The sequence below is a fragment of the Triticum aestivum genome, chromosome 1B (genome assembly GCF_018294505.1).
Source record: "Triticum aestivum cultivar Chinese Spring chromosome 1B, IWGSC CS RefSeq v2.1, whole genome shotgun sequence".
NCBI lineage: Eukaryota > Viridiplantae > Streptophyta > Magnoliopsida > Poales > Poaceae > Triticum > Triticum aestivum.
This window is the reverse complement of record NC_057795.1, coordinates 596,723,058-596,739,391: the sequence shown is the minus strand read 5'-3', so window position 1 is coordinate 596,739,391 and position 16,334 is coordinate 596,723,058. Positions and strand designations below refer to the sequence as shown.

At 41.5% G+C, this 16,334-nt stretch overlaps 1 protein-coding gene across 1 annotated transcript; it reads left to right on the top strand.

Annotated features, from left to right (window-relative positions):
• The first annotated feature begins 378 nt into the window (after positions 1-378).
• On the top strand, positions 379-1,457 carry LOC123096636 (uncharacterized). The gene has a single exon (XM_044518401.1). It carries the CDS (start codon positions 542-544, stop codon positions 1,319-1,321), a length of 780 nt encoding a protein of 259 aa, XP_044374336.1. The 5' UTR covers positions 379-541; the 3' UTR covers positions 1,322-1,457.
• Positions 1,458-16,334: the final 14,877 nt, after the last annotated feature.

Genomic DNA, 16,334 nt, shown 5'->3' with positions numbered 1-16,334 from the left:
GGAGGAAGTAGTATATAATAGTTTTTTGAAGGCGATATTTATATGTTCAAATTATGGAAGAAATTGATTCATGAGCATGATGAACTATGCTTGAAGGTTTGTCAGGGGCCAATGTCTCTCTTTTCCTCCGAGAACACGATTGTCTGTCAGCAGTAGTGATGTGTATATATTTCTGCAACCAAAGAAAAATAGGCATCTAGAAACCTTGCCCAGATTCAAAGTTTCAAACAGGAGCCGATTATTCTTTGTAAGACCGAAGACAACCGTATGACTAACTATCACTCCTCGGGTGCATCCGGGTACCGAGAAGAGATGTTTTTTCCTCGTGTGAGTTGCGATCAAAGTCAGTCGATCGTGTCAAACCTGTCACAAATGAAACTAGGCGGAACTCCACATAGGAGTACGTCGGACAGCTTGACCCGAGAGCCCCACTTATAAGACCAACACCGTATGAGCAACTCACCAAGAATCATGTGGGCTTTTCATACTACCGATCTCTACCGAACAAAGTAGGCACGCCGTGGAGCTCGCCCGTCCCTCGATGGCAACCGCCGCTTCGTCGAGCAGGGTGGCCGCGGTGGCGGAGCAGGAGGACAAGAACGAGCCGGCGAGGCCCCTGGCCATCCCTCACCCGCACGCCCACCCGGCCGCCAGCGACGTCGACGAGGCGGCGCAGACGGCGACGGGGTGGCGCTCCACGCAGTACCTCCGGAGGAAGCGCCGGTGCCTGCTCTGCTGCGGCGGCTGCTGCGTGGCCACCGCGGTCATCGTCGGCATCCTCATCCTCGCGCTCTCGCTCACCGTGTTCAAGGTCAAGGACCCGCGCCTCACCATGAACGGCGTCTCCCTCGCCGCCCTCAGGGCCGGCCCCGGCACGGGGCTCGCCGACCCCGTCGCCGCCAACGCCACGCTCACCGCCGACGTCTCGATCGAGAACCCCAACATCGCGTCGTTCCGGTTCTCGCCGAGCGCCACGGAGGTGTACCTCGGCGGGCGGACGGTCAGCGTGGCGTACGTGCCAGGCGGCCGCGTCGGCGCCCACGGGAGCGTGCGCATGAACGTGACGGTAGACATCCTCGGCGACCGGCTGTCGGGGGCGGTCAACGCCACCGGCCTGCTGCTCGGCCAGGCGTACGACCTGACGACGTACACGGAGATGGGCGGCACGGTGAAGGTGCTGGGGATCTACAAGAAGGATCTCGAGATCAGGATGAACTGCTCCGTCACCGTGGAGGTAGGGGGCTTCGCCGGCGTGCTCGTGTCAGGGGCCCCGGCCAGCGTGCACAGCAACGGCGTGACCTGCGCCGCACATGTGAGCTGATTAGAGGGTGCCTTGTCAATTAGATGATGGTTTTCGTAGATGTTGCTTCCGTTTTGGTATATATTGCACTAGTACGTCGCGTGTACATTCTTGTCTTGCTGTAAGTATGTTCGACCCCCTCATTCTCATGGTTGAAAAACGCACAAAAATTGTTGTCTATTAATTCTCTTCTTAATTAATAGGTGGCGCAAATCTTATGGCTCCGTTCCAAAAAAATAATTAGCCGAACACACTAGAGTGTAACAACTCTGGAAGCATATATACACATACAAAGAGGAGCAAGCAATTAAAGATGATATATTTGCGCTTAGTACCAGATTGATTACCGTACCAGGTTTTCTAGTGATTACAGCAACTACGCCAACACAGAAAACGTGTGTTGAAAATGCATAATCAGAAATATCCCTGACAAAAATGTTCATGACAATCACGAAAATTGGCATCAAGAAAACTTTGTTCAAAGCTCGAACCACGGTACCTGCAAAAACATGACCCACGCCACAATCAATTTACTTCGTGCTGATTTCTCACCCAAAGATGGTACTACTTCGGTAAGATATTTTGAAGAAAGTTCAACACATAAACCACCGGGCGTCGAACACTAAAACTAACCTATTCCTCTGCTGTCAAACACGCTATCACAGACAAACGTCACTTGGCAAATACAGTAATGTTAAGAAGCACACAAAGCAATCAGTGAGTATATAAGTAAAAAAAAAAGCTCATTTCCCGCACCTTGGCTAACCATAAACGCTATCACAGACAAACGTCACTTGGCAAACACGCTATCACTGGTTCAAACTAAAAACCAAAGAAACACGTCACATTTCATAACATATTTTGCATGTGTTGTTGGTGTTCAACCACACGTGGGCACAAAATCAACTGCCAATGGTATCAAAATCCGCTACTTGGCTAACCATATACACAAATAAAAATAACAAGTGGGGAAAGAATCAAAAGATATTACAATATGCATATCCAAAAGTTAAAAAAAAAGGAGGAAGAAGCATCACAGAGTATCACTAGATGAGGTGCATAGTGGTGGTCAAGAAATGTAAGGAAACAAATGACACTGACATCAGCTGTTCTGTGTACTAGAACTACAGTATTTTGTTTCAATGTTTAGTAGGTATTTGTTCAAATCTGCAACTAGCAACCAAACTGTGGCAGATCACGACCATCTATCTGAATAACATGAAAATGACTTCTATATTTAACTTCTCCCCCGAGATACTGAAAGGCAGGTACAGTACGGATTCTTTCAGCTGATGATATCAGTTATTCGCAGTTGGAACTCGGTTTAGTTCAAAGAAAATAGCAGCTCAAAGCAATAATTTAGTAGCCAAAGAAGGCAAGTTCACTAACACAAAACATGAGCACAGTTGGTCCACAAAAGTAAAGACCAGAGAAGAATAAGAGTTGAAGACAATTGAACCAATCAGGGTAACGATTCAAAATTCAAGCTAATAACAACATCATTAATTTATATTAGGAAATAAAAAAAAGTTGTTCACAATCAAAGGGATAAATGTTGGATGGAAAACTTAAGCAGCAACCTATTCAGTTGCACATCAAAATTATCTCAAGTTACAATCCTTCAAAAAGTTTAGGTAACACATCATGTTGAAGATCACAGTTTAAAGAGCTGAACTTAAATTAACAGGGCAAGAATTCTGCCTTTAAAGATCTAAGTGAACAATGCATATTAAGGAAATAACTGGTATCCATTTGACTTACAATGTCAACACTAACATTAATCCATTGACTCTGAAGAAATCGATGCTCTGCATTATATCAACCATCAAGGAATCAGATGTCTCTTATATCCAGTAATACCTCGAATAACAATAACAAGAGCTCCATTTATGGTAATCAACTAGACATAATGTGCAATGAAATCAATTATAACCAGAATACAATGCATCACAAGTAAACTATGCATATTCAGCTAATAATTGTTATCCATTTGATTCCGGATGTCGGTACTAGCATTAATTAATCAAGTAAGAAATTGGTACTTTGATTATATCAACACAAATAATAACAGCCAAACGCACGCACATATATCTTACATCACAATGGGGCTTCGCGCCAGGATCAGTGCCACGGTCGTTGGCACGTGTCTGCGATGCGATGATGCAAGCTGACATGGAACACCTCAATTTGGTCACGAGTAATACCTCAAATAACAACAACAAGAGCTCTATTTAAGGTAACCAAAATAGAAGTAATGCCCGATGAAATTAATTAAACATATTACCGGAATACAGTGGCTCAAAGCAAACTATGCATATTCCGAGAATAATTGTTATCCATTTGATCTAGGATGTTGGATGTGACATTGATTCACGGCAGTGAAGAAATCAATGCTCTAAATTACATCAATCATCCAGGAATAAGTTGTCCCTTAGACATAATAGTACCTTGAATAATGACAACAGGAGCTCTATTTAAGGTAAACAACATAGAAGTAACGTACGATGAAATTAATCAATCATATAACCAGAATACAGTGGCTCAAAGTAAACGACACATATTTTGAGAACAAGTGTTATCCACTTGATCTAGGATGTTGGCAGCAACGTTGATTCATGAGAGTGAAGAAATCAATTATCTAAATTATATCAATCATCCATGAATAAGCCATCACTTATAGACAATAATACCTCGAATAACGACAAGAACTCTATTTAAGGTAACCAACATATATAGACGTAATGTATGATGAAATTAACCAATCTTCATTATTCTCTATCCCTTCCAGTATTATCATATCTATAATTACTCTCTACAAAATGTAAAGTACAGGCAATGCTTATGAAGAAGATTTTGTGCTGAAATTCTTGAGTTATCCTTCCCTTGACATGGAGAAGGTCATTATAAAGCTGGTGTTAACTGTTAATGTAAGTCATTCCTTCTAAAGCCTTTATCCTCAACTGCTGTTTAATTTGCTTATACTCCCTATCGTTTACTGCTATTTAGTTTGCTGTTTCTATCAAAATGCATGTTCGCAAGAACCGTAAGTTCTAAGTTTTACTTGTAAAACCAAATTCCTTATTCATACCATGCACATTACTCAATACTCACTATATGTATGCTTGTTTTTATGGATTTATAATCCAGTGTGTGGTGAAGCAGCCCACGTTTGCACCTTTTCATCTCTTGTTTTATCTTACTGATGTGGTTGATGATATGAACAACATGCCATACACATTAACCAAAATAGATACAATGATTGTCTTTGCCCTTCATCTATGCTTGTTATGTCAACATGGTAATCCAGTAGTGTGGTGAACTCCCCGCATTATGAACAATTCCAAATTATGTTATTGATATTTTAAACTTACTCTTTATTTTCTAATTTGAAATTGGATGGAAATTGACAGCACAATTATCATCTTTGTTTATACACGTACAAAACATGTCATCTCTCTGCTTTGTTTCAGGGTGATATGCCTGATGGCTGATAACCCACAAGTGCAGGGAATCGCAACAACTTTCGAGGGTAAAGTATTCAACCCAAATTTATTGATTCGACACAAGGGGAGCCAAAGAATATTCTTAAGTATTAGCAGTTGAGTTGTCAATTCAACCACACCTGGATAACTTAGTATCTGCAGCAAAGTATTTAGTAGCAAAGTGGTATCATAGCAATGGTAACGGTGGCAAAAGTAAAGATAACAGTTTTGTAGGAATTGTAACAGTAGCAACGGAAAAGTAAATAAGCAAAGCACAATATATGAAAAGCTTGTAGGCATTGGATCAGTGATGGATAATTATGTCGGATGCAATTCCTCATGTAATAGCTATAACATAGGGTGACACAGAACTAGCTCCAGTTCATCAATGTAATGTAGGCATGTATTCCGAATATAGTCATACGTTCTTATGGAAAAGAACTTGTATGACATCTTTTGTTCTACCCTCCTGTGGCAGCGGGGTCCTAGCGGAAACTAAGGGATATTAAGGCCTCCTTTTAATAAAGAACCAGACCAAAGCATTAACACATAGTGAATACATGAACTCCTCAAAATATGGTCATCACCGAGAAGTATCCCGATTATTGTCACTTCGGGGTTGTCGGATCATAACACATAATAGGTGACTATAGACTTGCAAGATGGGATCAAGAACACACATATATTCATGAAAACATAATAGGTTCAAATCTGGCACTCGAGCCCTAGTGCCAAGCATTAAGCATAGCAAAGTCATAGCAACATCAATCTCAGAACATAGTGGATACTAGGGATCAAACCCTAACAAAACTAACTTGATTACATGGTAAATCTCATCCAACCCATCACCGTCCAGCAAGCCTACGATGGAATTACTCACGCACGGCGGTGAGCATCATAAAATTGGTGATGGAGGATGGTTGATGATGATGACGGCGATGAATCCGCCTCTCTGGAGCCCCGAACGGACTCCAGATCAGCCCTCCCGAGAGAGATTAGGGCTTGGCGGCGGCTCCGTATCATAAAACGCGATGATACTTTCTCCTTGATTTTTTTCTCCGTGAAACGGAATATATGGAGTTGGAGTTGAGGTCGGTGGAGCGTCAGGGGGCCCACGAGACAGGGGGCACACACAGGGGGTGGGCGCGCCCCCCACCCTCGTGGACAGGGTGTGGGCCCCCTGGTCTTGATTCTTTGGCCAGTATTTTTTATATTTTCCAAAACTTGTCTCCGTGGATTTTCAGGTCATTCCGAGAACTTTTGTTTTCTACACATAATACAACATCATGGCAGTTCTGCTGAAAACAGCGTCAATCCGGGTTAGTTTCATTCAAATCATGCAAGTTAGAGTCCAAAATAAGGGCAAAAGTGTTTGGAAAAGTAGATACATTGGAGACGTATCAACTCCCCCAAGCTTAAACCTTTGCTTGTCCTCAAGCAATTCAATTGATAAACTGAAAGTGATAAAGAAAACTTTTACAAACTTTGTTTGCTCTTGTTGTTGTAAACATGCAAAGCTAGCATTCAGGTTTCAGCAAATATTATAAACTAATCATACATACAATAACACCTAGGTCTCACAATTACTCATATCAATGACATAATCAGCTAGCGAGCCATAATAATAAAACTCGGATGACAACAGTTCCTCAAAACAATCATAACATGATATAACAAAATGGTATCTCGCTAGCCCTTTCTGAGACCGCAAAACATAAATGCAGAGCACCTTTAAAGATCAAGGACTGACTAAACATTGTAATTCATGGTAAAAGAGATCCAGTCAAGTCGTACCCAATGTAAACCAATAGTAATGAATGGAAATGACAGTGTGCTCTCCGGCGGGTGCTTTTTAATAAGAGGGATGATGACTCAATATAAAAGTAAATAGATAGGCCCTTCGCAGAGGGAAGTAGGGATTTGTAGAGATGCCAAAGCTCGATTTTAAAATAGAGATTGAATAACATTTTGAGCGGCATACTTTCGCTGTCAACGCCACAACTATGAGATGGCAATATCTTTCATACTACATGCATTATAGGCAGTTCCCGAACACCAACAAGCATCAATCCATGGCTTGCTCGAAACAACGAGTGCCTCCAACTAACAACAACCCTGGGGGAGTTTTGTTTAATTAAATTGATTTGCTTTGATATTTTTGGATCATGGAACTGGGCATCCCGGTTACCGTCCCTTTCTCGTGAATGAGGAGCGGAGTCCACTCCTCTTGAGAATAACCCACCTAGCATGGAAGATATAGGCAACTCTAGTTGAAACATGAGCTGATCGAGCATATAAAACAGAATTTCATTTGAAGGTTTGGAGTTTGGCACATAAAAATTTACTTGGAACGGCAGGTAAATACCGTATATAGGAAGGTATGGTGGACTCATATGGAACAACTTTTGGGTTTATGGAGTTTGGATGCACAAGCAGTATTCCCGCTTACTATAGGTGAAGGCTAGCAAAAGACTGGGAAGCGACCAACTGAGAGAGCGACAATAGTCATGAACATGCATCAAAATTAATTCACACCGAGTACAAGCATGAGTAGGATATAATCCACCATGAACATAAATATCATGAAGGCTATGTTGATTTGTTTCAACTACATGCGTGAACATGTGCCAAGTCGAGTCACTCAATTCATTCAAAGAAGGATACCATCCCATCATACCATATCATAATCATTTTAATAGCATGTTAACACGCAAGGTAAAACCATTATAACTCATAGCTAATCAAGCATGGCACAAGCAACTATAATCTCTAAATGTCATTGCAAATATGTTTACTTCATAATAAGCTGAACCAGGAACGATGAACTCATCTTATTTACAAAAACAAGAGAGGTCAAGTTCATACCAGCTTCTCTCATCTCAATCAGTCCATCTTATATCATCATTATAGCCTTTCACTTGCACGACCGAACGATGTGTATAATAATAATAATAGTGCACGTGCACTGGACTAAGCTAGAATATGCAAGCATTCAACTCAAGAGAGAAGACAAAGTAATATGGGCTCTAAGTTAAATAAACAATTATGCATATGAGAGCCACTAAACATTTTCAATATGGTCTTCTACTCTCGACCCCCAAAGGAAAGAAAAATAAAACTATTTACACGGGAAAGCTCCCAACAAGTAAGAAGAAGAATGAGAAATCTTTTTGGGGTTTTCAATTTAATTATTACTACAAGCATGGAAATTAAACTAACTAATTTCTTTGGTTTTTCTCAAGGTTTAACAAACAAACAAGAAAAAGGCTAGAAAAAGAAAATTAAACTAGCATGGATAATACAATGGAAGAGTATGAGCATCGATGACTAGAATAGTGTGTCAACATGAATGTAAAGTTGGTGAGAAATACGTACTCCCCCAAGCTTAGGCTTTTGGCCTAAGTTGGTCTAATGCCAAGGGTAGCATGGCTGATATCTGTAGTTGTAACTGGGGTCGTACTGAGATGCAGCAGCAAATGCCTCCTGAGCTGCGGCATGTTGGCAAGCCGCCTCCGCTCTCCCCTCGTGTTCAGCTGCTTCCTCCCTGGTAACATAATATCTTCCTTTTGCCTGGTAATCAGAAAGGAAAGGAGCAGGAAGAGTAACATGGACAGAGCTATGTCTGTCACAGATTAGTTGATACTGGAGGAAATTCCTCTTAAGAAAATGATGTTTGACCATACTGTCATAATCTAAATAAGCAGGAGACAACATCATATCACCCTCTCTAGGGGCTATACCAAGATAATTGGCCACACAGGTCGCATAAATTCCTCCAAATAAATCTCCAGCCCTACCATTATTATGCAACCTACGTGCAAATATTGCCCCCAAGTTATAATCTTTATAACCTAACACGACACTCTTGAGGACACAAAGATCAGAGACACACATATGACATGCTTCATCTTTACCGTTAATGCATCTACCAATGAAAAGAGCAAAATAATGTATAGCAGGAAAACGAATGCTCCCTATGGTAGCTTGTGTTATGTCCCTAGATTCTCCCGCAGTAATACTAGCAAGAAAATCTCTAAACTCAGATTTGTGGGGATCATTAATATTACCCCACTGTGGAAGTTTGCAAGCAGTTGTAAAATCCTCTAAGTCGATGGTATAAGATGTATCATAGATATCAAATAGGACACTCGGAGAATTACATGTACATTTATATTTAAACCTTCGCACAAATGAATCAGTCAATTGATAGTACTGAGGACACTTATCTTGTAAGAAGTCCTCCAGATTGGCATTACACACATACGCGTCAAATTCCTCCTTAAAGCCTGCTTCGACCATAAAATCGTCGGATGGCCACTCACAAGGTCGTACTTCTGCGTCCCTCGGTAGTTCATCGTCTTGCTCATGTATAGCAATCATGGGTCCTTTCTTTACTGAGGAACCACCTTGGTACATTCTTCTAGACATATTTCTGAAAATTTCTGAAATTTTAGTAACTTCAAAATAAAAGTGAATAAAACTAAACAAGATTCGTAGCAACTACTCCTACAAGTACCTAGAGCCTATATCATGCATTAGAATTACTTGGGACCTCATAAATTTAACATGCAAGCTCAAGAACATGGTCACCTATGCAGTAAAAATTTGCAATGAATAAAGCACTAGAACAAAAACTAATTGGACCAATGGAGGGGTCACATACCAAGCAACAATCTCCCAAAGCAGTTTTGTGAATGGAGCTTTGAGCAAGGAGATCGAAAATGCAGCAAAATGAGCTAGAACTCATGCTTGAGCTGGATGGGGATTTTTTGGGGAAGAAGATGGCGTGTGTGGGTACTGGCATAAGTGGAGGGGGCCCACCAGGGGCCCACGAGACAGGGGGGCGCCCAGTGGGTGTGGGCGCGCCCTCCACTCTCGTGGCATGGTGCTTGCCCCTCCTGTAGTGTTTTCAGTGCCTAAAATCCTCAAATATTCCATAAAAATTATACTAAATTTGCAGGGCATTTGGAGCACTTTTATTTTCGGGATATTTTTTTATTGCATGGATAATTCAGAAAACAGATAGGTAATACTATTTTTGCTCTATTTATTCTAAATAACAGAAAGTAAAAAGAGGGTACAGAAGGTTGTGCCTTGTAGTTTCATCCATCTCGTGATCATCAAAATGAATCCACTAACAAGGTTGATCAAGTCTTGTTAACAAACTCATTCCGAATAACACGGAACCGGAGAAATTTCGAATAACACTAAGTTACCTCAACGGGGATATGAACATCCCCAACAATAAGAATATCATACTTTTTCTTGACAGTAGGAAGAGGAAATTCAAAACCTCCGATAATGATAGTTGGAACTTTTCCAATAGAATTGATGCTATGAACTTGAGATTGTTTCCTCGGAAAGTGTACCGTATGTTCATTACCATTAACATGAAAAGTGACATTGCCTTTGTTGCAATCAACAACAGCCCCTGTAGTATTCAAAAAGGGTATACCAAGGATAATCGACATACTATCGTCCTCAGGAATATCAAGAATAACAAAGTCCGTTAAGATAGTGACATTTGCAACCACAACAGGCACATCCTCACAAATACCGACAGGTATAGCAGTTGATTTATCAGCCATTTGCAAAGATATTTCAGTAGGTGTCAACTTACTCAATTCAAGTCTACGATATAAAGAGAGAGACATAACACTAACACCGGCTCCAAGATCATATAAAGCAGTTCTAACATAATTTCTTTTAATGGAGCATGGTATAGTTGGTACCCCCGGATCTCCAAGTTTCTTTGGTATTCCACCCTTAAAAGTGTAATTAGCAAGCATGATGGAAATTTCAGCTTCCGGTATCTTTCTTTTGTTTGTAATGATATCCTTCATATATTTAGCATAATGATTTACTTTAAGCATATCAGTTAAGCGCATACGTAAGAAGATAGGTCTAATCATTTCAGCAAAGTGCTCAAAATCCTCATCATCTTTTGTCTTGGATGGTTTAGGAGGGTGATACGTCTCCAACGTATCTATAATTTATGAAGCATTCATGCTATTTTATTATCTGTTTTGAATGATTATGGGCTTTATTATACACTTTTATATTACTTTTGGGACTAACCTATTAACCGGAGGCCCAGCCCATATTGTTGTTTTATTGCCTGTTTCAGTATTTCGAAGAAAAGGAATATCAAACGGAGTCCAAACGGAATGAAACCTTCGGCATCGTGATTTTTTGGAAGATTATCATCTTGGAGGCTTGGAGATCATGTCAGAAGATCCTCGAGGAGCCTAGGAGATAGGGGGCGCCCCCCCTACAGGGCACGGCCCCCTGTCTCATGGACCCCTCGAGCACCCTCCCGACCGACTTATTTCGCCTATATAAGTCTACGTACCCTAAAACCATTGAATATGAAGACAGATCGGGAGTTCCGCCGCCGCAAGACTCTGTAGCCACCAAAAAACTCTCGGGAGCCCTTCCCGGCACCCTGCCGGAGGGGGGATCCATCACCGGTGGCCATCTTCATCATCCCGGCACTCTCCATGACGAGGAGGGAGTAGTTCACCCTCGGGGCTGAGGGTATGTACCAGTAGATATGTGTTTGATCTCTCTCTCTCTCTCTCATGTTCTCTCTTGTGTTCCCTCTATGGCACGATCTTGATGTATCTTGAGCTTTGCTATTGTAGTTGGATCTTATGATGTTTCTCCCCCTCTACTCTCTTGTGATGAATTGAGTTTTCCCTTTGAAGTTATCTTATCGGATTGAGTATTTTATGAGAACACTTGATGTATGTCTTGTCGTGCTTATCTGTGGTGACAATGGGATATCTTGTGCCTCTTGATGTATGTTTTGGTGACCAACTTGCGGGTTCCGCCCATGAACCTATGCATAGGGGTTGGCACACGTTCTTGACTCTCCGGTAGAAACTTTGGGGCACTCTTTGAAGTACTTTGTGTTGGTTGGATGAATCTGAGATTGTGTGATGCATATCGTATAATCATGCCCACGGATACTTGAGGTGACAATGTAGTAGCTCGGTGACATTAGGGTTTTGTTTGATTTGTGTCTTAAGGTGTTATTCTAGTACGAACTCTTTAATAGATCGATCCGAAAGAATAACTTTGAGGTGGTTTCGTACCCTACCATAATCTCTACGTTTGTTCTCCGCTATTAGTGGCTTTGGAGTGACTCTTTGTTGCATGTTGAGGGATTGTTATATGATCTATCTATGTTATTATTGTTGAGAGAACTTGCACTGGTGAAAGTATGAAGCCTAGGCCTTGTTTCCTATCATTGCAATACCGTTTACGCTCACTTTTATCACTTAGTTACCTTGCTGTTTTTATTATTTCAGATTACAAAAACCTTTATCTACTATCTATTTTGCACTTGTATCACCATCTCTTCGCCGAACTAGTGCACCTATACAATTTACCATTGTATTGGGTGTGTTGGGGACACAAGAGACTCTTTGTTATTTGGTTGCAGGGTTGTTTGAGAGAGACCATCTTCATCCTACGCCTCCTACGGATTGATAAACCTTAGGTCATCCACTTGAGGGAAATTTGCTACTGTCCTACAAACCTGTGCACTTGCAGGCCCAACAACGTCTACAAGAAGAAGGTTGTGTAGTAGACATCAAGCTCTTTTCTGGCGCCGTTGCCTGGGAGGTGAGTGCTTGAAGTTATATCTTTAGATCTTGCAATCGAATCTTTTTGTTTCTTGTTTTATCACTAGTTTAGTTTATAAAAGAAAACTACAAAAAAATGGAGTTAAGTTTGTCTCATACACTTCATCTTTTTAATATCTTTCGTGAGAATGATGGAAAGGAAAATTGTGCTCAAGTGCTAGAAGAAGAATGCATTAGAATGTTTGGTACTACATCTTTGTATGATGAGCATGATTGCAATGTTGTTAGTATGAATTCCTTGAATATCCATGATGCTAATGATATGCAAAGCCACAAGCTTGGGGAAGCTATGTTTGATGAATATGATATTTTTGTCCCCTAAGTTTTGATGAGCAAATTTATTATGATGAAAGCATGCCTCCTATTTATGATGATTATATTGATGAAAGTGGGTTTGGAAGAGTGTCAACTTTAGGAAGTAGTGATCCCACTATTTTGGAGGATGTTGAATCTTATTGTGACGAACATGAAAGTGGATTTGGAAGAGTGTCAACTTTATTTAGTGATGATTCCACTATTTCGGAAGAGGTTCCAATTGATTATGAGAACAAAGTTGCTATCTATGATGATTATTGTGATGACTTGTATGCTATTAGGAATAATGATAACCATGAAACTTGTCATCATGATTTTAGTTTTCAATTGGATTATGCCTCACATGATAGTTATTTTGTTGAGTTTGCTCCCACTACTATTGATGAGAATAAATTTTCTTATGTGGAGAGTAGTAAATTTTCTATGCTTGTAGATCATGAAAATAATACTTTAGGTGCTGTTTATATTGTTGAATTCATTCATGATGCTACTGAATATTATTATGAGGGAGGAACATATGCTTGTAGGAATTGCAATAATATCAAGTTTCCTCTCTATGTGTTGAAATTTTTGAAGCTATGCTTGTTTTACCTTCCTATGCTAGTTGATTATTGTTCCCATAGGTTGTTTGCTCACAAAATCCCTGTGCATAGGAAGTGCGTTAGGCTTAAATGTTCTAGTCATATGCTTCATGATGCTCTCGTTATGTTTCAATTCTTATATTTTATGTGAGCATCATTGCCATCATCATGCCTAGCTAAAAAGGCATTAAAGAAAAGCGCTTGTTGGGAGACAATCCAATATTTACCCTTACTTTTTTTGTGTGTAAACATGATTATGATACTGTAGTAATCATCTTTTATAGCTTTTGTTTCAATAAAGTGCCAAGTAGAACCTTTGGGAAGACTTGGGTGAAGTTTATATGATCTTGCTGTGAAAAACAGAAACTTTAGCGCTCACGAGAATAGCTGCCATTTTTTACTGGAGAGTGATTTTAGGTTGATTCTTTTTGCATATGATTAATAGACAAATTTCTCAGGTCCAGAAATTTATTTCATAATTTTTGTGGTTCCAGAAGTATACATTTGATACATATTACTACAGACTGTTCTGTTTTTGACAGATTTTGTTTTCTATGTGTTGTTTGCTTATTTTGATGAATCTATGAGTAGTATTGGAGGGTATGAACCATAGATAAGTTGGAATACAGTAGTTTTTACACCCATATGAATTTAGAATGAGTTCATTACAGTACCTAAGTGGTGATTTATTTTCTTATACTAACGGAGCTTACGAGTTTTGTTTTGAGTTTTGTGTGGTTGAAGTTTTCAAGTTTGGGTAAAAGATTCGATGGACTATGGAATAATGTCAGGACCCCGACTCAATGCCACATCGATCTAGCATGTAACACCTCATATCACTTTGCGGCCTCACGCACGGTATTCCTACGGGTGTCGCCTTACCTTGCCCGGGACCGTTTGCGCCTTTTGGCTCACGTATATGATGATGTCGCTAGCATCCATATGATAAAGAGCCCGGGCTGACATGACTAGTCGTAAACCCAAGGTGGCACAGACTTACAGGGACAGGCATCCATGACCCAGCATCGAACGTGTCGGTCATCAGCAAGTGGGTCCGGGCTGTAGCACTGGGCTAGCAGGACTCCGGTAAAACGGGCTGTAGCGGGCTAACAGGGCTCCGGTACTCAATGCGAGACATTTCCCCAAAGGGACAGACACAGGAACGAAGAAGGACACATGCCGGCCAGCCAAAGTGTTTCGGAGCAGTAGCAAGCTACCATGGCTCGGTGGAAACACTAGGAGACATTTCCTGGTAAGAGAGGCTACCAAAGATAAACAACTAGATGGTCAGATCCCACACATACCAAGCATTTCAATAACATACACACAATATGCTCGATATGTGCAAATACAACATGGCATCACAACATGACTCTATGACTCAAGTAATTTATCAATAGGCTCCGAGGAGCGAGATATTACAAACATGGGTCTCATGACCCAACATTCAGAGCATGCAAATCAAGCACAAGCGGAAGCTATCATGTCTGAGTACAGACATCTATAAATGAAAAAGGCTGAGAAGCCTGACTATCTATCAGATCCTGCCGAGGGCACAAGATCGTAGCTGAGGTAACAAGCTAAACGTCGAAGTCCACGCGGTACTACTAGCGAGACCGAAGTCTCTCTGCAAAAACATAAAATAGGCAAACGTGAGTACAAATGTACCCAGCAAGACTTACATCAGAACTATCTACATATGCATCATCATCAACAAAGGGGATGGTGGGGTTTAACTGCAGCAAGCCAGCTTTGACTCGGTGGCTATCCTAAACTACGACTGCGAGTAACTCTTTTGAGGTGGTGCACACGAGTCCACATATTCACCATATCAATACACCACTATGGATCCGCTCCCGTCTCCCTACGAGAACGCCATCCATAGCACTCACGCTTATCTTGCGTATTTTAGAGTATCCACTTTCACTTGTCTATGAACTGATATAAGCAACCCAGAAGTCCTTTTCCGCGGACACGGCTATTCGAATAGATGATGATAACCCTGCAGGGGTGTACTTCTTCACACACGCTCTCACCACTTATCGCCGTTTACACGACATGTACTCGGGAACCTTCAAGCGGAAGCCCAATGTGGGTGTCGGCCACGGCCTACCTAAACACTCGAGTCTCTAGTCCAGGTTTATCGCCTATTCGGGTTCCATCCATGAGGAGATCCGGCCGGAGTTTCGCTCACAGCCCCAAACGATGTGAACAGGGTTCCGTGACACCAAACTGGCGCCCGGTATACCCGGCCACGTGCCTACCGCATCACAGCCCACCCCTCCCGTCAGCGCTGCCCACGGCCTCCAGCATACTACAAACACCAGAAACTACTTGCAACTCCTGGACAGAGGACAAGGGTGATCAAGAAGCCGAGAGGGTCCATTGGTTTCGGGCCCAATGCGTGGTAGTAGCTGAATCATGGATCACAAACACAGAACTCAGTTCCTGAGGACGGCTGCAATGAGACAACCCACCATGTACTCCTACATGGCCTCTCACCGCTACCTTTACCAAATCGTGTTCACACGCTTAGCTCACACATCGTAGGACATGTTCACACACCTCTGATTCATCCTGGATGAATCAGACCTGACTCGACTCTAAGCAGTAGCAGGCATGACAAACAAGCATGAATGAGTAGGCACAACAGGGCTCAAACAACTCCTACTCATGCTAGTGGGTTTCATCTATTTACTGTGGCAATGACAGGTCATGCAAAGGATAAAGGGGTTCAGCTACCGCAGCAGGTAACAGATGAATCGTTGTTGTCCTAATGCAGTAAAAGAGAGCAGGAGCGAGAGAGTGGGATTGTATCGGAATGAACAAGGGGGTTTTGTTTGCCTGGCACTTCTGAAGATAACATTGAGTCTTCATCAGTGTCAACGATCACAACGTCAGAACATCCTCTACCGGGAGGGAACAGATACCGGCAACAAAGAAGAAATACAATCAATGCAATGCACAATATGATGCATGCTCATGACATGGCAATATGAATGTGTTT

What these genes read in the sequence shown, in the direction of transcription:
- LOC123096636 (XM_044518401.1), top strand. Translation starts at nt 542, where the DNA reads ATGGCAACCGCCGCTTCGTCGAGCAGGGTGGCCGCGGTGGCGGAGCAG.